We start from the raw sequence: 21262 nt of genomic DNA, 5'->3' as shown, positions 1-21262 counted from the left end.
AAGAATTCTTTGTAGATGCTGGCTGTGAGTTATGGATACATGTTCTGCAAATATTTTCTCCCCATCTTTGGCGCCTCAAGTGTCCAATATTACTGTTATTACTACCATTGTTCGTAAGAGATATGGGTCCGCGTCTGTAAAGCAGACCCTACCAAGCTTTTAAGAAGCTGACGGTTTTAGAGTGCACAAGTAACTCTGACTCAAGGTGGCACTGCATAAGCTTTTTCACTTAAGGCAATAGGTCACAATCAAAGAACAGCAACCGTGAGGCCTTTTTCTTGCAAAGATTTCACGGGACAGCGCGGGTGAAGAGAAACCTAAGCGCTAACGCCGAGGCAGCTCGATGCCCCCCACCCACCGAGCGCCCAGGATCCTCCCTTCTGGGCACACGCACGCCCAGAGACCGCCCCCTCCTCCCTCCAGGCGGCGCCCGCTGCGCGCGCAGCCCCTGGGACGGCCCAACCGCGGATTAACGGCCGACTCCGCCCCGCTGCGCGCGCAAGTTCCCAGAAAGAGGCGGAACCAGGCGCGCGTGATGCAGCACGTGCCCGGGGGGCGCGCGAGCCGGGGGGGCGGGGCCGGCGCGTGCGCAGAGAGAGTGAAGGAGAAGGCGGGAAAAGACAGGATGGAGCGGCAGGGAGTACGCGGCGTTTGTTGCCTTCGCGTGGGCGGCGGGCGGACAGACTGGGAACGGCCGAGATCTCGGGCTTCCCTGGCGGACCAGAACCCGGCCGCTTGCCTCCTACCGTCGAGGCCACGCCTCGCCCGGCCGGGCCCCGATTTCTTGACTGACTGACCGGGGCCTGACTGACGGACGGGGGGGGCCGTGTGACTGACACGGGCCGGAAGGACAGACTTCCACGCATGGCGCGTGGCAGGAGCAGGGTAGAGAAAGTCTCAGACACCCAGGCGCCGCACCCTTTTCTTTTCTACTTTTTCCCCTGCCTCTTCTCCTTCCTCGAAGGACTCGAGCCAGCACACACACCCCCAGTTAGGAGCCCGGGGCCCCCAGCGCCCCTCCCGGAGCCCCTGCCCTCACCCCAGCCCGCCCCGGTCTCCCCGCCTCCGTCCTCCGGCGCTCCGGGCGCAGGGCCGTCCCAGCGCACGTCCCCGACCTCGTGGTGCCCGTCCCAGCCCCGCGCGTCTCTCCTGGGGGGGGGGGGTCCCCGGCCTTGCGCCCCCGGGGTCGAAGGGACGGGAAAGGGGAGGGGGGGGGATCTGACCCCTTCTCGCCTTCCCTCCTCTGGCCTCTCAAGCGCTGGCTGTGCTCACAGGTCGACCTGCCCCACGTAGAGTGCAAGGACCCGGAGCCACAGCCGCTGGGGGACAGCAAGGAGCGGCAGCAGGACGAGGAGAGCCGCGAAGAGGAAGCCGGTCGGGGGCCAGCCAGGTGAGGAAGCCCCCACCCCACCCCGGCCCGACGGGGTCCACACCCTTCTCGTTACCCCCCACCCCCCACCCCCACCCACCCCGGTTCTTCCGCGAGCCCCTGCCGGTGTCTGCTTTGGGTGCCTTTGCCCCGGGAAAAGGTCGCGCACCTGCTACGTGCCCGGCATGGTGCAAAGCGCTGGGACACAGCCGGGAGCTGACACTCGAGTGGAGGAGACAGACCGGGGGGGGGGGGGGGGGGGGGGAGCGGCGGGAGCGGGAGGGGATAGGGAGAGAGTGCCGGTTCAGATCAGAGAATCGCGGAAGTCTTCGTGGAGGAGGTGACGAGTGCACCCTGAGGGTAGGCAGAACTGTGCGGGAGGAGCCCAAGAGGAAGCTGGTAAGAGAGACAGACAGGTTAATGGGATTTTGGGTGTTCGTTGCCCGTGAAAAGGTTTGAAATCGGGGGACACGAGGAGAGGACAAGCCGGGCAAGGACTGTTGTTAATAAAGCTTTATTGGCACATAGGCACGCTCGTCTGTGGCTGCTTCTGCCCAGTCGAGTTTTTGCGGCTGAGACCACAGGGCCCCCAAAGCTGAAAAGGTTTACTACCCGGACCTTTGTACAGGTTTGGAGTTCTCTGGGCGAAGGCATTAAAAGTCTCCCTCTGGCTGCCGTATGTAGAGAATAGATCGGCGAGGGCAGGAGTGGAATCTAGGAGACCAGTGAGGAGGGAGTCGGAATCATCCAGGTGCCAGGTGATTCCAACGTGGCCTGGGGTGATCTGCTGAGATGATGAGAAGTCGGATTCTGGGTATATTTAAGAAGGTGGGGGGAGTGGGGCGCCTGGGTGGCTTGGTCGGTTGAGCATCCGACTTCGGCTCAGGTCATGATCTCACTGTCCGTGAGTTCGAGCCCCGCGTCGGGCTCTGTGCTGACAGCTCAGACCCTGGAGCCTGTTTCAGATTCTGTGTCTCCCTCTCTCTCTGACCCTCCCCTGTTCATGCTCTATCTCTCTCTGTCTCAAAAATAAATAAACATTTAAAAAAAATTTTTTTAAAAAAAGAAGGTGGGACAGACAGAAACAGCCAAGGGACTAGCTGCTGGAGCCAAAGAAAGAGCGGCATATCAGGGATGACCCAGACAGCTTTTCTCTCGCACATTTCTTTATTCACTACGTAAGTTTCTTTATTGAGGGTCGTCTTTGGCCGGACGCTGATGCCGAGCATGCAGCAGTGAACAAATCGGAATTTCTGCCGTCCTGGAGCTTTCTTTCACTGAGCAGTATGCACTTAAAGTTCCTCTGTGTCTTCTCGTGGCTCGATAGCCCATTTCTTCCCGGTGCTGAATAACACTCCATGGTCTGGATGGACCGCAGTTTGCGCATCCGTTCACCTGCTGAAGGACGTCTCGGTTGCTTCCACGTTTGGGCAATTCTGAACAGAGCTGCTGTAAACATTCACGTGCAGGTTTTTGAGTGGACCTGAGTTTTCACTTCCTTTGGGAAAATACCGAGGAGCACAAGTGCTAGATCAGACGATAAGAGTATATTTAGTTTTGCCATGGGGCGCCTGGGTGGCTCAGTCGGTTAAGCGTCTGACTTCAGCTCAGGCCATGATCTCACGGTTCATGACTTCAAGCCCCGCGTCGGGCTCTGTGCTGACAGCTCAGAGCCTGGAGCCTGCTTCGGATTCTGTGTCTCCCTCTCTCTGACCCTCCCCCGTTCATGCTCTGTCTCTCTCTGTCTCAAAAATAAATAAACGTTAAAAAAAAAATAAAAAAAAAAAAAGAGTATATTTAGTTTTGTCAGAAACTTCCAAACTCCTTCCAAAGGGGCTGTGCCAGCTTATAGCCCCGTCATGAATGAGAGAGTGTTCCTGTGGCTTGGCATCCTTGCTAGCATTTGGTGTTGTCGGTATTTTGGATTTTTCACCATTTTAATAAGTGTGAAGTAGTATCTCCTTGTGTTGACTTAGAGTTTCCTGAGGAGATACGAAGTCAAACAGCTTCTCATTTGCATGTTTGTCATCCATATGTCTTTTCTGGTGAGCTGTCCAGATCTTTTGCTCATTCTTTAATCTGGTTGTTTATTTCCTTATTGGTTGTTTTTTTGTTTTTTTGAGAGAGAGAGAGAGAAAGTGCAAGCAGGGGAGACGCAGAGGGAGAGAGGGAATCACAAGCAGGCTACACGCTCCGCGTGAGCCCAGCGTGGGGCTCGATCTCATGATCGTGAGATCATGACCTGAACCAAAATCAAGAGTCGGACACTCAACCGACTGAGCCACCCAGGTGCCCCTGTTTCCTTACTGTTTCGAAGAGTTCGTTGTATATTTTAGACCAGTCCTTTCTCAGGCACGTATTTCACAACGATTTTCTCCCAGTTTGTGGCCTGTCCTTTCATTCAGTTTGTTCACTGTGTCTTTTGCAGAGCAGAAGTTTTTCATTTTAATGAAGTCCAACTTACCAATTTTTTTCTGTTGATGTTATATCTAAGAAGGTCCTCTAGATTCTTTCCTTTGATCTCTTCCGGAAGTTTTATAGTCTTGTGTTTGACATTCAGGTCTGTGATCTAGTTTTTGTGAAAGTGTGAGATCTGTGTCTAGTTTTTTTTTTCCCCCCTACAGCTCTCCAGTTATTTCAACACCATTTGTTGTAAAGACTCCTTTCTCCGTTGAATTTTCTTTGCTCCTTTGTCAAAGATCAGTTGACTGTATATGTGTGGGTCTATTTCTGGGCTCTCTACTCTGTTCTGTTGATCTATCGTCTGTTTGTTCACCAATAGCACACTATCTGGATCACTGCAGCTTTATAGTAAGTTGAGGTCAAGTAGCATCAGTCCTCCGCCTTTGTTCTTCTACTTCAGTATTGTATTGGCTATTCTAGGTCTATTGCTGAGCTGATTTTCTAAAAGACAAATTAATAATAATGTGATTTCAATTGGTGGCAAGTGCTGTGAAGAAGCAAAATAGGGTAAGGACCAACTAGAGCGATAGGGAGTTTGGAGTAGTCGGGGAAGTTCTCTAAGGAGGTCTCGGGAGAAGAAACAGCCGCGAGGCCTCGGGGGCCCATATATGCCAGGCCGAGGATGAAGTCTCTGAGGTAGGAATAAGCTTGGTGTGTTCACAAAACAGTGATAAGCCCAGCATATCAGGCGTTGTGATTGGCAGCAGGGATCCCCTGAGTCCACCGGGCAGATGTGTTCATACCCTCCCGGTGCTTCCATCTGACCGAGAGGCAGATGCTGAACAAGCACTGACAAAGAAGAGATTGGGGTGCTGGGAAAACATTTCCCCCGGGGGCAGCCAGCCCTGACTAGGGAGCCAGAGACGGCGCCCTTGAAGAAGCAGCGCTGAATCCAAAGGTAAGGGAGAGTGGATGTTGGGTGGCCATGGGGGTCGGGAGGAGGAGTTTAGAAGAGTTCATGCAAAGCCCCTGTGCGGTTCAGGGAGCTGAAGGCAGGTCAGTGTGGCTGGGTGTGGGTGTGGGTGTGGGTGGGAGTGCAACAGGAACGCCGGAGAGCTTGGCAGACGCCAGGTCACAAGGCGTTGTGTCAGCTATGGACTTACTCTGAGGACTTTTTTGGTAATAACTTTATTGAGATATAATTCATGTGCTTTACAATTCATGAACTTACAATGTACAATTCAGTTGTTTTTAGTATATTCACAGAGCTGTGCAACCATCACCACAGTCAGCTATAACCTTTTCTTCGCCCCAAAAAGAAACCTTGCACCCCTTAACCATCATCCCCTAGTCTCTGCATCTTCCCCAGCCCCCTGGTAACCACTACTTTCTGTTTCCATGAATTTGCTTCTGCTGGACATTTCATATAAATGGAATCCTACACTTATGTGGTCCTTTGTGACTGGTTTCTATCACTGAGCCCAGTGTTCAGGGTTTATCCATGTATCAGAACTTCATTTCTCTATGCGGCTGAATAATATTCTATATTATGGGATCCACCACATTTTATTTATCCATTCATTGGTTGGTGGACATTTGAGTTGTTTCTGCTTTTTGGTCCTTGTGAGTAATGCTGCTGTGAAGATCCATGTACAAATTTTAGTGTGGACATATATTTTTTCATTTCTCTGGGATAGATACCTAGGAGGGGAATTGCTGTGGCAGAGACGTGCCATGTTCTGGTTCCTGTATTCCAAAGACACTGGCTGCGTTGTGGAGAATGGGTGGGAGGGGACGTGAGTGGACATGGGGAGACCTCCCCTGGAGGTAGCATCTAGCAGGGCAGATGGTGAGGAACTCTTGAGAGGGTGGCAGGATCATTGAGTGAGGCATGAGGAAGGGGAAGAACCAAGGATGCCTCCCGGCTAGTGTGCTACGAAACAGTGAAAATGCCCCTGTGTCAGGCATTGTGATTGGCACCAGGGACCCTCCAGCTGTGGTGTGCTGGAGCCAGCACCTCCCAGCTCGAAAGAGCTGGTTCTACACATCTCTTCCCAACATAGCACTTAGTGACTTTTTGTTGGTAGCTTGCGATTGGCTATAGTGGGAGTCTGCACCATGGAAATTGGCAAGCATTACCAATCAGACCTTTTTTTCTCCCCCACAGAGAGCCACTTGCTAAGTGTTTACTAGCACACTGCTTTAGACTGGTTTCCAGCAGGTAGTGGTTTCGGTGGCAGAGGCAAGAACACGGGTTCCATTTTACCCTTATTGAGCTTGAGGTGACTGGGGACATGCATGCGAACGCATCCAGAATACAGCCGGACTTGCTGACCTGGAACTCAGGGTGGGACAAGGGACTTCAGGTGGACTGTGGGTGTCACTGTTTCAGAGACAGGGGCAGGGTGAGTGAGCTCACCTGGGGAAGGAGTGAGACAAGGCCAGGCTCAGGACAGGACTCTGAGGACTCTGGGTATAAAGCCAGCTTCTCCCCACCTCCCAGATTCCTCAGTTGTAAAGCAGGCTACAAGGTGGGGTGGTTTCTAGATGTGTATTATCAATTCAGGACCAGAAAAAAAGAAGGAAATGACTGAAGTCATTTGCTTGATAACATCTTCCTGCAAATAGCATGTTTAGACCTGGATTTAAGTGACAGACACAGGCAATAGCATATCAAAGACTTCATAAGTTCCACAGGAGCTTTGGGCCGAAAAAACAGATGGATTAGAACCGGTGCAAGGGCCAATTAATAGATCAGCAGCAGACACTCAGTGACATGATTAAAATGTGAACACATTTTGGGAGAGAAAAGCAGAATGTGAAGAATGGGTTCAGTAGCTTTGAGTCAAACCTTCCCCCTTCCTGGCTGTCCTTCAGCAAAACCTCATTTTGCCCAAGCAGCGGAGATTCTGTTGTGTTCCTCCTTGAATGTTTGATTAGCTTGCCTCCCCTCCTGGGCCTGCCGCCTGCGGTGGTCAGAAGTGGCTGGCGGATTGTTTACTTGTATATCTGTTAGAGGCCACGGAGGGAGGGCCCCGCCAGCGGGCGGCTCTGGCTCAGACGCCTGCCAATCACAGCTTTACCTGGAGCGAACAGATGGTCTCTTTACTTAGACCCATTTCCTCACCGTTCCCAGGCCCCCTGCCAGCGCGGGCCCTACTCGGGAACTGTGTCCTAATCCTCACAACCGAATTTGGGACTCCTTAGGAGGACAGATCGTAAAAGATGAGCATGGTAAAGTGTTCACAGCCCCCACCCCGAGTCTCCCCCACTCGACCCCTCTGCGGGCCATGCACACCCAGCCTGCTTTGTTGGGCCTACTTCCATTCTCTGGCATCCATCCAGAGTTGGGCAGCAGAAGCAGGCCTGGGAATGGGGGAAGCCAAAGAAGAGGACACTGTGCATTTTGTTTATTAAAGTTAATTGGTGAACGCAGGCCCAGGGAAGCCTATGATTCATTAGCATCCCGATTAATATGCAGCTGCTGAGTATTAAGAAAAATGAAATGGAAAGAAGGAAATCCCCAAAGGAGAGGTTGGAAAAAATCAGGAAGCTCTCTGCAGACATCTGATGCAGGCCTTTGTCCCACCACGAAATTTGAATGAGATGAATTCAAGTGATTTTTCACCATTTGCATAGCTGCCATGAAGCCCGCTCCAGCCCCATCCCTCGAGCCTGAGAAAGGAGCGACTTGAATTGTCAGCAGCTCCAGCAGCTTGTGAGCAATTACATAAAAAGAAGCACCTGTTTTTATCGTTGATTTTAATTTCAGGATCCTTACGCTGTCGGGACAAGGCAACTATGGGTACAAGGAAGTTTGTGAGCAGGAATGTTACACCTGGCTCTGGAAGAAGTTCCTTCCTTTAAGCATTCATTGAATATCTGTGCCGCCTTGGGGATGTGCAGAATGCAGCCCCCATCCTGACCGTGCACAGTGTGCTGGAAGGATTGAATGTGTATAAACCACGGGAGTGTTGTGATCAGTAAGTGGAGGTGCTGTGGGTGCAGTAGCAGAACTCCGAATGGTGAAGCTGTATGAAGGGAAAGTCGTTTCAGGCAAAAGCTGATGGGTTTGGTGAAGTTGTTGAAGGTTCCAAATTGCTCAGAGTGGAGGGTAGAAAGGGAAGGTGGCAGCTAGGGCCCTCCCTGGAAGGCCCTGTGTGCCGTGCTAGGGAATGTACTTGATCCCGTGGCAGGTGAGAACTCTCATAAGCTGTCAGGCAGGAGTAGGACATCAAATTGCAGTTCAGAAGGTCCCTAGGGACCGGGTGAGACATGATAGGTGAATTGCACATGATGGAGACGACATGATAGATTTGGGAGAGATTAAGGAGTTAGAAAGGAGGGCTTTCTCACAGGATGTGGAGGATCAGAGAGAAGCTGGACTCTAGACTCACTGCTGAGTTTCTGGCATGGGAACTAGGTGGCTTTTGGTGTCATAGGAGGATGTTGATACCAGCGTGCAAATTCGAAGGAGTTTCAGATGCTTCTGGGACAGCTAAGTAGAGAAGGTCTGGAGGTAGTCAGATATGTTGTTGGGAGCTCAGGAGACAGACATGGACCAAGAATAAGCTTGAAGGTTGTGGTAGCTTGAAGATGGATGGTAATGAAAGCCCTTGCTGGCCATTCATTTATCCCATGCCCCTTTACTACTGCTATCATGAAGCGTAGGTGAGTGACACATAGCCCAGTCCCCCCAGAGACTATGGGGGAGAGGCTAAGGTGCAGTCGGTGACACGGTAGGTGCTGTGTGCACGTAACTCAGCCAGAAGAGAGTTTCTAGAAGAGGCAGGATGTAGGTAGGGAAAAGGACTGCCAGGGCATTCCAGCTACAAGGGTGCCTTTGGGGAATGACAGGTTGTGCATTGTGAGGTGGTGGGTTAGCAGGAAAGGCCAACAGGGAGGAGGTTTGAGGGTTCTGGCTTCAGAGCAAGGATGTGAACGATGGTGTAAAGGGAAGAGAGCAGGGCCAGCAACAGAGCCTGGGGATGCCACGTGATGGGAATGGCAGGGAAGGGTGGAGTCAGAAGGTCAAGGGACTTATGGTCTGAGGTATCTTCCAGGTGCCACTGGGGACCTTGGCAGGAGACTCTTCATTTGAGAACTGGGGCAGGAACAAGTGGGCTGAGAAGAGAGTGAGAGGTGAGACATGTGCTCAGAAAGTGTCAGCAGCTCTTTCTAGAAGAGCTACGTGGCTGTGAAGGGGAGGAAAGAGGAAGGTGGCTGGCCGAGGGATAGCTGGTGTCTGAGGGGAGGGGTATGGGTATGTGTGTTGTTTTAATACGTAAAACTGGAGATGCCATGCCTTGGAAAGGGCCAGCCCGGAAGAGAGATCAAAGGTACAAGAAGAGGGCAAGGTGCAAAGGGGATTGGGATCAGGAGCCTGGCAGAGGCATGGAACCCTTCACTGACTGCCAAGCTGGGAGTTTGGAAAGAGGAAGGGTAGTTGTGGATGCATTTACGGGGGGTGCAGTGGAGGGAGTTATTGGCCTGCACTGTTTCTGTGTCTGCTCAGCCTGAGGGGAAGCAAGTGTGGGATCAGGGACAGGAGAATTATGAAAGTTTGGAATGACTTGAGAGGAATGAGAAGGAGGAGACCAGAGCACAGGCAGGATTCCCAGTCCTAAGGACTCCCAGAGGCTCGAGAGCAAGACTCTGCAGTAACCCTGTTCACGGGATCATGATTTCGTCCAATGTCATTCAAGTTCCTGAGTTTGAGAAAAAATACAGCACTTGGTTACGAGAGTCAGGGTGGAGTTTTGGTGTGGGTGTGACACAGGGTTGAAGGGAAGAGCAACTGAGGCCCCCAGCTGGAGACTGAAGTAATAGAGCCCCTGGTTTAGGCTGAACAGGAGGGCAGTCAGTGCTTGAGGTCTCAGGGAAATCAAACGCCAGGTTTTCTTGAACCTGTGTCCCCAACTTCATTACCATCATGCAAAGCATGCCTGTCTTTTTAGGAGCCATCCATTTTGTGTTTTTCACATGCATCCAAATGTTACAAAAGTCTGAATGTGAAAATACCAGTGTGGGGGTGCCTCACAGTCTCAGGGTTGTGAGTTTGAGCCCCATGTTAGGTGTAGAGATTACTTAAGAATAAAATCTTAAGGGGCACCTTAAGTCAGTCAGTTAAGCATCTGACTTTGACACAGGTCATGATCTCATGGTTTGTGCGCTCGAGCCCTGCTTCTCTCTCTCTCTGCCCCTCGTCGGATTCTCTCTCTCTCTCTGCCCCTCACTCACTTGAGTCCTTTCCTCTCCCCCCCCAAAAATAATAAATTTTCTAAAAATCTTAAAAAATAAGAAAAAAGTGACAGTGTCCAAGGTCTGAATTAATCTTCTTTTGCCTCACTTCCCTGAAGGAAAGGAGTAATCGCAAGCTAAGGGGGTCATAAACTCCTTTGGTAAACCTTTGTCCTACAGTAAAATGACTTTTTATGAGAATGCTCAGGAAGCCTTTAGTTGCTCTGTTGTTTTCTAGTTGACATAAGTCTTCGCTATAGATCATCTGCCTCAGGGACACACTTTCCCATCTTGATAAATGCACGCGTGTCCTGCCTTGGAGGCTGGTGAACTTGTATGTTTTGTACAAAGCCAGAGGAGGAAAGAATAGATCAGATGGAAGGTGTCCTTAATTCATTCGACAAACAATGGAAGATTTACTATGTGGTGAGTGCTGGGAATTCAGAGATAAATAGGACACAGCCCTCTGGCGGGGGGGTGGGGGGGGGAAGGGATGTGAGTTGTGACAAGCACATGCAGTGATAGAGACAGGCACAGGGTCCTGGACACGTTCTCAAAGGAGCATTGGCCTGGGCTAGGCCTCATAGGTCAAGTCAGAGAGTCAGCACAAGCCAATGAGGCAAGAAATGATCTGGCAAAAGGAATACTCAAGGGCCAGGACACAACTGAAGTCTTGGGCCTGGGAACTTTCATGCAGATGAGAGCTCTGGACACCCAGGCTCTTGTGCTTAGGGATTTTACTGTGCTTGTAGCCTGAGCCAAATGAAGAGCTTAGCCAGTCAGGAAACCACCAAGAAAAAATAGTTTTATGGGGGAAGCATCCAAAACTCAAGATGTAATTTTCTAAGGAATCGGTGCCTGGCTTGTGGTCTTGGCTGACCTTATGGTTGCTCGTCACCTGGTGTGTTTAGGAACTGCTCTCTTGGCACCTCTGAGTCTCAGCCATTAAGACCTGGGAGGACCTCAGAGGGTGAAGAAACTGAGGACCCCAGGGGCAGCAGGACGTGGGCTGTGAGTCAGGCCACCTGGGTGCCATACCCAGCTCTGCCACACACTGGCAGAGAAAGTGACATAACCACGCTGAGCCTGTGTCCTCAGCTGTGAGGTAGGTAAAGATGATGAGTGGACCAACCCCAAAGCATGGTCAAGAGGATGCAGCACAGGCGTTGAGCTTAGCACAGTGCCTGACAGATGGAAGGTGCTTACAGATCAGATAAACCAGAGGTGAAGGACAAAAAGAAATGGGGCCCAGAAACAATGATGCAAGTCCCCCTAATCCTGTTTAAAGAAGAGAGAGATTTGGGGCACCTGGGTGGCTCAGTCGGTTAAGCATCCAACTTTAGCTTGGGTCATGATCTCACCGCTCATGAGTTTGAGCCCCATGTTGGGCTCTGTGCTGACAGCTCAGAGCCTGGAGCCTGCTTCGGATTCTGTGTCTCCTTCTCTTTCTACCCCTTCCCCACTCCTACTCTGTCTCTCAAAAATAAATAAACGTTACAAAATTAAAAAAAAAAAAAACTCTTGCAGGTCTTGAGAAAGCAATCTATATGCAGACTCCTTTTAAAAAAATTTTTTAAATGTTTATTTTGAGAGAGAGAACACACACAAGAGCAGGGGAGGGGCAGGGAGAGAGAGAATCTCAAAGCAAGCTTCGTGGTATCGGTGCAGAGCCCAACATGGGGCTTGATCTCTCGAACCATGAGATCATGACCTGAGCCGAAATCAAGAGTCAGACACTCAACTGAATAAGCCACCCAGGCACCCAATATATGCAGAATCCTTCTAGATTTTTACAGTCTCTGCCCGGATCTATAGTTGTTTATATACTATAAATAGTTTAACTGATGCTTATTTCAAAGCAGCAAGTGGTGTAATGAAATGACTGTGGGTTTTGGACTCAGGCAAATCCCCCTGTTCTGGAACCTTAGGTGGATTTTGTTTGCACCTCTGGGTCTGTTTCCTCAATTATAAAATGAGGATACTGCCCCTGCCTCTCAGGGCAGTGTGTGAATGAAATAAACAAGTGTCGCCCACAGGAGACACACAACACTGGTTCCCCTCCCACCACAGAGCTAATTCAGATCAGCAGCACTCTCAGGAGAGCTTGGTGTTGACCTCAGTTTCCTGTACTTTCAGAAGTCAGGTTTCTAGCCCCTCTATCGCCACCTCCAGTGCCAACCGCCAGCTGATGATGCTAGAAGGGAAGTCAGGACCCTACTTTTCCTCTCTGGACTCGAGCATCGACATCCTGAAGAAGAGGGCCCAGGACCTGATTGAAAACATCAACGAGAGCAGGCAGAAGGACCATGCACTCATGACCAACTTCAGGGACAGCCTCAAGATCAAGGTGACAGATTCTCCCACACACTGCAAAGCCCCGGTCTGCAGGGAGAGGGAGTCCTATGTAAAGGGTGAAAGGGGAGGGAACGAGCTGCTGCTGCTAAGCGAACTGCATATAGTACCACATGACAGGGCCAGGATGAGGAATGAAGGTCCCTCTTGCACCCACAGCCCAGCCGGCCTTCTTATTTCATGCCAGTGCTAATGGCCAGGGGAGTAGGGACTGAGACAGAGCCTTCATTGTCACACCCATTTGTCCTCCAAAAGTTGAATGGTTTGTGGGGTGTCTGACTGGCTCAGTCAGTATAGTCTGCAACTTTTTTTTTTTCAATGTTTGTTTCTTTTTTTTGAGAGAGAGAGAGACAGAGTGTGAGCAGGGGAGGGGCAGAGAGAGAGAGGGAGACATAGAATCCAAAGCAGGCTCCAGGCTCTGAGCCATCAGCACAGAGCCTGACGTGGAGCTCGAACCCAAAAGCTGTGAGATCATGACCTGAGCTGAAGTCAGACGCTCAACTGATGAGCCACCCAGGCGCCCCTATAGCCTGCAACTCTTGATCTTGAGGTTTTAAGTTCAACCCCACATGGGGTGTACAGATTAGCTAAAATTCTGGGGTACCTGGGTGGCTCAGTTGGTTATAAGTGTCTGACTTTGGCTCAGGTCATGATCTCACTGTTCGTGGGTTTGAGTCCTGCATTGCACTCTGCTGTCAGCGCAGAGTGAATTCTGTCTCCCTCTCTCTCCGCCCCTCCTGCATGCATTCTCTCTCCCTCTCGCTCAAAAATAAAAATAAACATTAAAAAAAATTTCTATGATCCCACTACCCAGAGGCTACTTTGTCACATTTTCTTTTTGAGAGACAGAGACAGAGCATGGCGGGGGCGGGGCGCAGAGAGTGAGAGGGAGACACAGAATCCGAAGCAGGCTCCAGGCTCTGAGCCGTCAGCACAGAGCCCGATGTGGGGCTCGAACCCACGAACTGTGAGATCATGACCTGAGTGGAAGTCAGACGCTTAACTGATTGAGCCACTCAGGCACCCCTGTTACATATTTTCTCACTAACTTGTTTGAGTCTGTTCAATATATATATACATACATATATCTGGGTGACTCAGTCAGTTGAGCATCTGACTCTTGATTTTGGCTCAGGTCATGATCTCACTGTTTGTGGAATTGAACCCTGCATCAGGCTCAACAGCACGGAGCCTGCTTGGGATTCTCTCTCTCCCTTCCTCTCTCTCTCTCTCTCTCTCTCTCTCTCTCTGCCTCTCCCCTGCTGTGCTTTTTCTCTCTCTCAAAATAAATAAACATTAAAAAAAATTCAAAATACAGGCAATTTCACCTCCAGTCACTGGAATTTTTTTACCATTTTTATAAGATATATTGCAGAAATCTTAGCCATTTAAAACAAATGTCTTGTGATGTCCCTTCCTTGATTTTCTAAAAATATGCCTTATTCTTTAAAAGGTTTCAGACCTGACAGAGAAGCTAGAAGAGAGGATGTATCAGATTTACAATCACCACAACAAGATCATTCAGGAAAAGCTCCAAGAGTTCACCCAGAAAATGGCAAAGATCAGCCATTTGGAGACGGAGCTCAAACAAGTGTGCCACAGCGTGGAGACCGTGTACAAAGATCTGTGCATCCAGCCTGAGGTACGAGATATAAACTCCTGCATGGGGCCACCTCCTGAGGAAGGAGAGTTGTGGAGGCTAAGACGAAAGCAAATGTCAACACAAACCAAGTCTGTCAGCACCGTGCCCAGCCCTAAACCCCACAGGGGCCACTGTCACTGCAAAACTCCTTCAGATGTTCTTGCCGTCTCACTGGTGGCCCCAGGTTCCCCTCTGCGGTGGTGTGTCTGAGCTGAGAAGCTGGACCGCTGTTATTTCCCACCACTGTGTGGTCAGCTGTGTGGTGACAGAAAGGACAAAGGCCTCTCTGTCTACAGCCCTCCGCCCTGGTCAGCACCTAACCAGGGTTATTACAGCAGAGCCCAAGACTCAAGACACAGGCCAGACCACTTGAGGGGGGGGATCCCCACCACACGGCCCCACGTTTTTCCTGTGACCGAAATGACTTCTTGGGTGCTTACGATTAAACATGGCCCAACACTGTGGGGTCAGACACGCAGACTCTTTATTATTCTCTCTTTCGCTTTCATTCTGCTCCAACCTCCAGCATAAGGCACTTACCCCAGGATGGGAGGATCAGAGGGCACACGGTGAACTCTTGCTGTGGCAGGCGGGGGGGGGGGGGGGGGGGGGGGGGGGCGCGGGGAGGCGGGATTTGCTCAGTCAGACATCAGATCAGTGTCACAGAGACTGTTTCCATGTCACTCTCCTTCCCTCTCCCTGCTCCCCTGTCAAGAGAAGCTTCTGTTCCAAGATAAGTGGAATCCATTCCCATCCACAGTTAAAAGTGGGTTGAGAAACTTGGTACAGAGAGTCCCATCTTCTTTTTAAGGAACACATTTGAATGACTTCAGAGGGAAAATTTTGATAATTAAGAATCAGTGTCTCTCACTTCCCACTATAAAAATTGGCTCCATCTGCCACCTCCCTGAGTAAGCTCAGAGCGTAGCATTTCCCTGGGAAGGAGCCGGAGGCCATCTGGGCTCCCGGGTGAAGTGTGCTCACTTGCTGGCCGTGAACGCTTGGATCCCCGTGATTGCCCTTCCAAGGATCAGAGCATGAATGTCGTGAGTGCCTGGACAAGACAAATACAGAGTTGGTTTGGAGTCTGAACAGCTCATGACTTCCCTTTAAAGTCAATCTTCATGTCTCTCCTCCCCCTAGGCTATTACTGCGGAAGAAGAACAAACCCACAGAGATGGTGAGAGCTGACAGCTTCTGGGAGAGTCCCCTCTTAGGCTCAGAGGCCACCATTCAGGCCATGCTGAGAAAATTGTTTTTCACAGTTCTGTAAGGCATCTTGGCAAAAAATGAAATAAAATAAAATAATCCAAAAGTCCTTGTGCCAGACCCAAAACTTCAGCAAGCCCAGCTCTGGCCATGGGCCCGGCTTTGGCACTCCCTACGCTTGGCAAATTCACCCCCTCCCCTGCACAGGTGGTTAAATGTTTGATTTTCAACCCATTCATGCTCCTTTCCCAGAGGCTGAGATTGCTGCAGAGCTCTGTGGGGACAGGTCAGGCCCTTCTTAGCTACAGATGGGATGGGAAAGCAAGTATCAGACAGATTGCTTGTCCCAGCTGATCTCCCCTGTCCTAAAGCCACTATCCCCGTGTCCCACATCCTCTGCTCTTAACTCTGGGTAACATTTTACAGCCCTCAGTGCTCTTACATGCTTTTCCTCAGCTTAAAGGGGTAGAAGGCAGGGATTACTGCCTCCTTCTTATGGAGCAAAATAAGTGTGTTTATTTCCTAAAGTGTATATCTGACCTGGTCCCTCCCCTGCATAAAACACCCTGAAGGCCCTCCTCTGCTTGTCCTCAGGGTCATTCCCACACCTCAACCCTCCCTCTTGCTTTTTCTGGAATGTCCCATCCAGAATAGCATACAGAAGCTATTTCAAAAAAAAGAAAGAATAAGAAAAAGCTATTTCACTGCCTCTGCCCAGGGAGCTATACCTCTCTTAAGGCCTAACATGCTCCCACTTTCTTCCCAAGATAAGCACCCGCCTCTTACAACTCCCCCTTTTTCTGCCTGGCTCATACTAGACTGTACTTTTTTTAATGATTTTTTTTCCATGTCTGTCTTCCCCAGGGGTTCTGGGCCCAGTGTTAGTCACAACCAGTTCCCAGGTGCAGACACCACAGCCTGGTCATGATTTATCTTTTTTTTTTTTTTTCTCTTAACATAAAAGGGAGTGGTGATTCCCGTGTGTAGCTGCACTCTTGCTCCCTGGCATCCACCAGCTCACTCTAGGCATCGTGCCCCACTCTGGGGATGCCCAAGGAGGTTGGAAGCAGTCTGGGGAGCACCCCTCCTCCCGAGCACCCTGGGGGAAAGGGCTGAGAGCATTTCACTTCCACAGTCCCAGTGTGAGCTACCCCTAATAAGAATACAGAGTGGGACTTGTCCCAGGTCACACTGCTAGTGATGACAACTGGGAGCAGGGCTCAGGCCTGCTGTCCCCACCCCCCTTCTCTAGACAGTGAGGCCACTGTAACACTCCTCCCCACAGAGCCCCAGCCCTACCTTCATAGGTGTTCACAGACTCCAGGTTCATGACATGCCGGATCACGTGATACTCATCAGAAATCCCATTCCCCCCTAGCATGTCTCGGGCCTGGCGGGCGATATCCAGGGCCTTCCCACAGTTATTCCTCTTCAGCAGGGAGACCATTTCCGGAGTGGCCCTGGGAGTGGCACAGACATGGAACAAGTAAGGGGTCACAAAAACCTGACCCCAGGCATCCCTAAGCCCTGGGCAAACCCCCCTGGGCAAAGCCAGGGGAAAAGATTCCCCAAGTCACAGACACAGCAGCAGACACTGAACTCCCAGTTAGGGATAAGCGGGCAGTCTTGTCCCATCAAGGCCAAGAGGGCAAGAAGAGATAGGTCCCCAGGAACCACCAGGCAGGAAGGACATTTCTCCCCAGGGCCAGCCACCACCATGTCCAGGAGGGGCACGGCGTCCCTTCCTTGCTGCCTCCACCCTGCTTCCCCGATATGCGGCCCCTACTTGTCTTGGTCCTTTAAGCGGCCAAGCTGCAGGCAGGCGTGAAGGCCCAGCGTGATCTCAGTGAGCATGTCTGCCAGCTTCTTCTGAATCAGCTGGTTCCTGGCCAGGGGGGCCCCGAACTGGATCCTAGGCGGGCAAGTTCAGGGTAAGTATGAGCAAGTTCACGCCCCAGCCTAGGAAGCCTTCCCAGGCTGCCTCAGCCCTCGCTAAGTTCACCCTGGCCCTGTCATTGACTCAGCCCCTCACTGCTCAAAAGGACTTCCCAGGCTGTTACACCGAGTGAGAAACTTACGTCCGGTGGGCGGGGAATGGGGAGACACCAGTTGGGTAAGGGATGGAGCCCCTGCCCCCCCATCCCCAAGAGCCCTCCTGGCAACCCCACAAACCTATCCAGGGTGTACTGCCGGGCTGTGTGCAAACAGAATTCGGCAGCTCCGAGCACGCCCCAGGTGATGCCAAACCGGGCATTGTTTAGGCAGCCAAAGGGCCCCTGTAGGGTTGAGAGAGGGGCCTCAGCCCCACCGGGAGCTGAAAGGCCCTGTTCTCAAGTAGGGGGAAGCCCCCTCTCCAGACACGCAGTCAGTATAAACAGAGGGACTCAGGGCAGCCATTTGGATCCCACACGGTCCTGGCACCAGAGCTCATGCACAGCAAGTCTTGCTCGGCGCCTGCTCACCCTTGGTTTGCACGCAGTTTTACCCAGCCCAGGATCTGGGTTGGATGCTCAGGTCTAGGAGGTGACATAAGGAGACAAAAAGATGCACACGCATCAAAGGGTTAAACTGGTTCCGGACTGTATGTGGCCAGGGCAGAGCCGGTATGAGCAAGATGGTCACCAAAGGGGCAACTTCCACACATCGGAGAGCCAAGCAGAACCTCTCAGAATCACTAGTGTGTGGGCTCCACAAGCACAGGGACTGTGTCTGTTCCCCAGCTGGGTCCCCGGCCTGGCGCCTGCCCAAGAAAGCTGAGCCAGCAGGTGACCTGATACCAGTTCCCAAGGTGGCCATTGCTCACCGACAGACCAGATACGTCAGGCAGCACGTTCTCCTCCGGCACCTCCACACCGTCCATGACGATCATGCCTGTGGACGACGCCCGCAGGGAGAACTTGCCCTCAATCTTGGGGGCTGAGAGGCCCCGCATCCCCTTCTCCAGCAGGAAGCCCCGAATGCGGCCATCTTCACATCGAGCCCACACTACAAACAGGTCGGCCACAGGTGAATTGGTGATCCTGGGGGAGGGACAGGCAGTGAGGATCTGGCCACCTCCCCCCTGCCCCTGCCCACCTGCCTGAGACACCCAGACCCCTCACCAGGTCTTGGTCCCGTTGAGGGTGTAGCTCTTGTTAGATGGGTTGTGACGGGCTCTGGTCTCCATGCTGCCAGGGTCACTCCCATGGTTGGGCTCTGTGAGCCCGAAGCAGCCCAGGAGCTCCCCCTTGGCTGCAGGCACAAGACAGGGTCACAAATCTGCCTGTCCCCCACTCATCCCCTCAACTGAAAATTGTCAGTCTCTCGATCAAGCCAGGCCAAAGGCAGACCCAACCCTGCTCTCGTGGCACTCCCGGGGGGTATGGGGACAGCCTCAGCCCCCCAGGCCACAGTAACAATGCCACGATGGGGAGAGGCCGCCACAGGAGTCAGGAAGGAGTCAGATAATCTGTCTTAAAGTCAGTGAAAAGGAGTTAAGCAGGAGGAGGAAGGACGGAGAAGAGTGGTCCCAGCAGGGGGTACAGAGGTGCCAAGGCCCAGTAGTACATTCGGAGAATCCCAAGAAGCCGAGTCTGGCTGAGGAGAAGCAGTCAAGAGAGTGGCCAAAGGTGAGCTGGAATGGTCAGCAGAGGCCTACTCATGCGCGGCCTTGTGGACTCAGTCAGAAAGTTAAGACTTTAAACTCTGGGCTGGGGATGGGGGAGCAAATCAGGAGGGAGATGATGGTGGTGAGAGAGGGGCAGAGTCGAGAGAGACCTAGGAGGGGACAGTCCGGATCAGACGGAGCAGCGGGGCCCCGGGATCTGCAGGGAATCTCGGTGGCCACTGGGGCTATCTTGCAAGTAGGGGAAGAAGGCAGGCTCTGGGGACAGTCCCATTCCCAAGTTCCAGACCACTGGGACGGTCTGGTTTCCGGCAGGCTCCACAGGCAGCTGCTCACCCAGCCGGGGCAGGTACTTCTGCTGCTGGGCCTTGCTGCCATAGGCGTAGATGGGGTGCATGACGAGGGAAGACTGGACGCTCATTGCTGACCTATAGCCGCTATCCACCCGCTCCAGCTCTCGGGCTAGGAGCCCATAGGCCACAGAAGAGACTCCAGCACAGCCATACCCTGAGGGGAGGGGAGGGAAGACAGGGCAACGGGAGACAAAGCCCAGTGTGACTCCTGGGGTCCAAGAGACGGAGCTCCATAAGGGAGCCCAAGGAGGGGGCACCAGCTGGCCCTAGCTTGAGGGTTTATTCATTTTCCCTCGCAGCCACTTTCAGAAGGAGGCGTAACCGCCTCGCTTTGCAGATTGGGAAACTCAGGATCAGGGATAGGAAGGGGCTTTCCAGGACACAGTGGGCGCGGCGGCGTGTGGAGATAAATCTGTCCCTACCTTTGATGGTGGGGCCCAGCACACCAAGCTCCCCCATCTCTGAGATGATCTCCCGGTGAAAAACTGCAAAGAGACAGATGCCCAAATTCAGGCCCAGCCCCAGCCCACTGGAGCCCCCATCCCAGCGGCACAGGAGTCCAGGGGCCCAGCTAAAGCGGGCAGAGCAGGTGCGCACGGTAGGGAGTGCCCACCCACCCCCGCCTGCCTGGGCACCTTCGTTGCGATTGGCCAGCAGGATTCGGGGCATGAGGCGCTCCTGGCAGTAGGTGCGGAAGGTGTCCCTGATGAGGATCTCATCCGCGGTCAGCTGCTCCTCCAGCAGCAGCGGGTCCCTCCAGTCAAATTCAGGACGTGAGGCTGGGACAGGGAGCAGAGAGTGGGGCCGGGCTTGACTCAGCCCAGCCCACCACCGCACCCTCCTCTCCTGGAATCCTCAGCCCCACTCCTCCACTCCCATCTGGCTCCTGGTGGATGTGGGTTGCAGAGAAGACTGACAAGATGGCATTTCTCCGGGAAACTCACTGCCTCTGGCCCTGGCCACGCCCTGCCTCCCCGCCCCGGCAGTCGTCGATTCTGGGACAGAACCCACCCGGGGCAGACAGACAGCTGGACAAGGGCCGCAGACGCCCGGCGCAAGGAGGGGTCCTTACACTTGGCCGCTCGGTTCTGTGTCTTCCCGCCCTTTTCTGCAAACACAGGACGGGAAAGTCACCCCGGGAATGTTCCCGAGCCTCCAGTTCCACCCTCCCCGCCCTGCCCCCGACCCGGCACTGACCAGTTTGCGTCGCCGCCGAGCCCCACCCGCGCAGGAGGCTCAGGCCTGGTCCACGGCTCAGCAGCCGCCCGGAAACGCCTCTCAGGGCCATTTGAGCAGCGGACGGGCAAGCGGAGCAACCACGGCCAACCTGGAGGAGCAGGGGCGTCAGAGCGGCGTGGCTCCCACCGGCAGGCCTGGCCCCCGGCACCAATCGCCCCTCTCGCGGGTGCTTACCTGAGGCCTCCGCGCTCACCGTACGGTCCACAGTACAACAGGCAAAAGCTTCTGACCTCTGGAGGGGGTGGGAGGGGCGGATGCCGAATGAGGCCTCTCATTGGTGTGTGCTCGGACTCGGCTCCTCCACAGCTCTGCCTTTTAAAAGGGCCACGGTGGCCTTGCCGGTGGAGCCAGCTCGGCCCAGGCCAAGCTTTATTAGCTGCTTTAAGAAGCAGAACAGGGAGGGGGCGGAAGGTGAGTGCTGGGAGCCAATTGGCCAGCTGGATTCCTGTTCTGATTGGCCCTAGGAGGGGGCTCGGCCTACACCTGATTGGTCAGTTGCAGGGGGCGTGTGCGGAGGGATTCTGGCGTTTAAGTGAGGCAACTGAAGCCCGAGAAAAAAAGAGTCCTGGAACCCAGACCTCGATGTCTCCTCTAATGGGTGCTGTGGGGGTGTGGGGTGGGCTCCAGCGGCCGATCTCAGTCCAACCTGCCAGTCTGTTCCAGGAAGTATGGGTAGCCACGTGTGACTGCGTGCGTGACTTGGAGTGATGCCATGCGCTGTGCTTCAAACGTCTACGTGTGTGATTGTGGCTCTGCATCTGTAGGTGCGTGTGCGACGTTGTGGGGCGGTTGACTGTGGGGCGGTTGTGTGCCACTGTAACTGGGGCTGTGGCTGTGTGCCTGAATGTCTG

General features: G+C 52.9%; 2 protein-coding genes across 8 annotated transcripts; one reads left to right on the top strand and one right to left on the bottom strand.

Moving 5' to 3' along the window:
• The first annotated feature begins 554 nt into the window (after positions 1-554).
• On the top strand, positions 555-15324 carry SYCE2 (synaptonemal complex central element protein 2). 6 transcript variants are annotated; one of them, XM_042978303.1, is made up of 5 exons: positions 555-640; positions 1275-1390; positions 12185-12359; positions 13818-14006; positions 15150-15324. In XM_042978303.1, the coding sequence occupies exons 1-5, from the start codon at positions 626-628 to the stop codon at positions 15195-15197; spliced, it is 543 nt and encodes a 180-aa protein (XP_042834237.1). In that variant the 5' UTR covers positions 555-625; the 3' UTR covers positions 15198-15324. The 6 variants fall into 6 exon arrangements, with proteins under 6 accessions (XP_042834237.1, XP_042834235.1, XP_042834233.1 ...); XM_042978301.1 differs by having other exon boundaries at positions 12149-12359; XM_042978299.1 differs by having other exon boundaries at positions 572-640; positions 1257-1390; positions 12149-12359.
• Positions 14611-20763, bottom strand: GCDH (glutaryl-CoA dehydrogenase). 2 transcript variants are annotated; one of them, XM_007098158.2, is made up of 12 exons: positions 20586-20758; positions 20370-20499; positions 20245-20280; positions 19808-19951; positions 19595-19657; positions 19156-19326; positions 18317-18446; positions 18019-18235; positions 17388-17491; positions 17002-17127; positions 16515-16675; positions 14611-15060 (listed from the first exon to the last, which is right to left on the bottom strand). In XM_007098158.2, the coding sequence occupies exons 2-12, from the start codon at positions 20458-20460 to the stop codon at positions 14987-14989; spliced, it is 1317 nt and encodes a 438-aa protein (XP_007098220.1). In that variant the 5' UTR covers positions 20461-20499; positions 20586-20758; the 3' UTR covers positions 14611-14986. The 2 variants fall into 2 exon arrangements, with proteins under 2 accessions (XP_007098220.1, XP_042834231.1); XM_042978297.1 differs by lacking the exon at positions 20245-20280 and having other exon boundaries at positions 20586-20763.
• Positions 20764-21262: the final 499 nt, after the last annotated feature.

This window comes from Panthera tigris, chromosome A2, assembly GCF_018350195.1.
Source record: "Panthera tigris isolate Pti1 chromosome A2, P.tigris_Pti1_mat1.1, whole genome shotgun sequence".
NCBI classification, from domain to species: domain Eukaryota; kingdom Metazoa; phylum Chordata; class Mammalia; order Carnivora; family Felidae; genus Panthera; species Panthera tigris.
This window is presented reverse-complemented; position numbering and strand designations above follow the sequence as displayed.

Bases quoted from the DNA above. Each gene is read 5' to 3' on its own strand.
- SYCE2 (XM_042978298.1), top strand. From the start codon at position 865: ATGGCGCGTGGCAGGAGCAGG. The intron at 12,360-13,817 runs GTGACAGATTCT...ATTCTTTAAAAG, and splicing joins GGGACAGCCTCAAGATCAAG to GTTTCAGACCTGACAGAGAA. The intron at 14,007-15,149 runs GTACGAGATATA...TCCTCCCCCTAG, and splicing joins ATCTGTGCATCCAGCCTGAG to GCTATTACTGCGGAAGAAGA.
- GCDH (XM_007098158.2), bottom strand. From the start codon at position 20,460: ATGGCCCTGAGAGGCGTTTCCGGGCGGCTGCTGAGCCGTGGACCAGGC. The intron at 17,128-17,387 runs GTTTGTGGGGTT...TTGCCCGCCTAG, and splicing joins CGGCAGTACACCCTGGATAG to GATCCAGTTCGGGGCCCCCC. The intron at 15,061-16,514 runs GTAGGGCTGGGG...TGTCTTGTCCAG, and splicing joins GTCTGTGAACACCTATGAAG to GCACTCACGACATTCATGCT.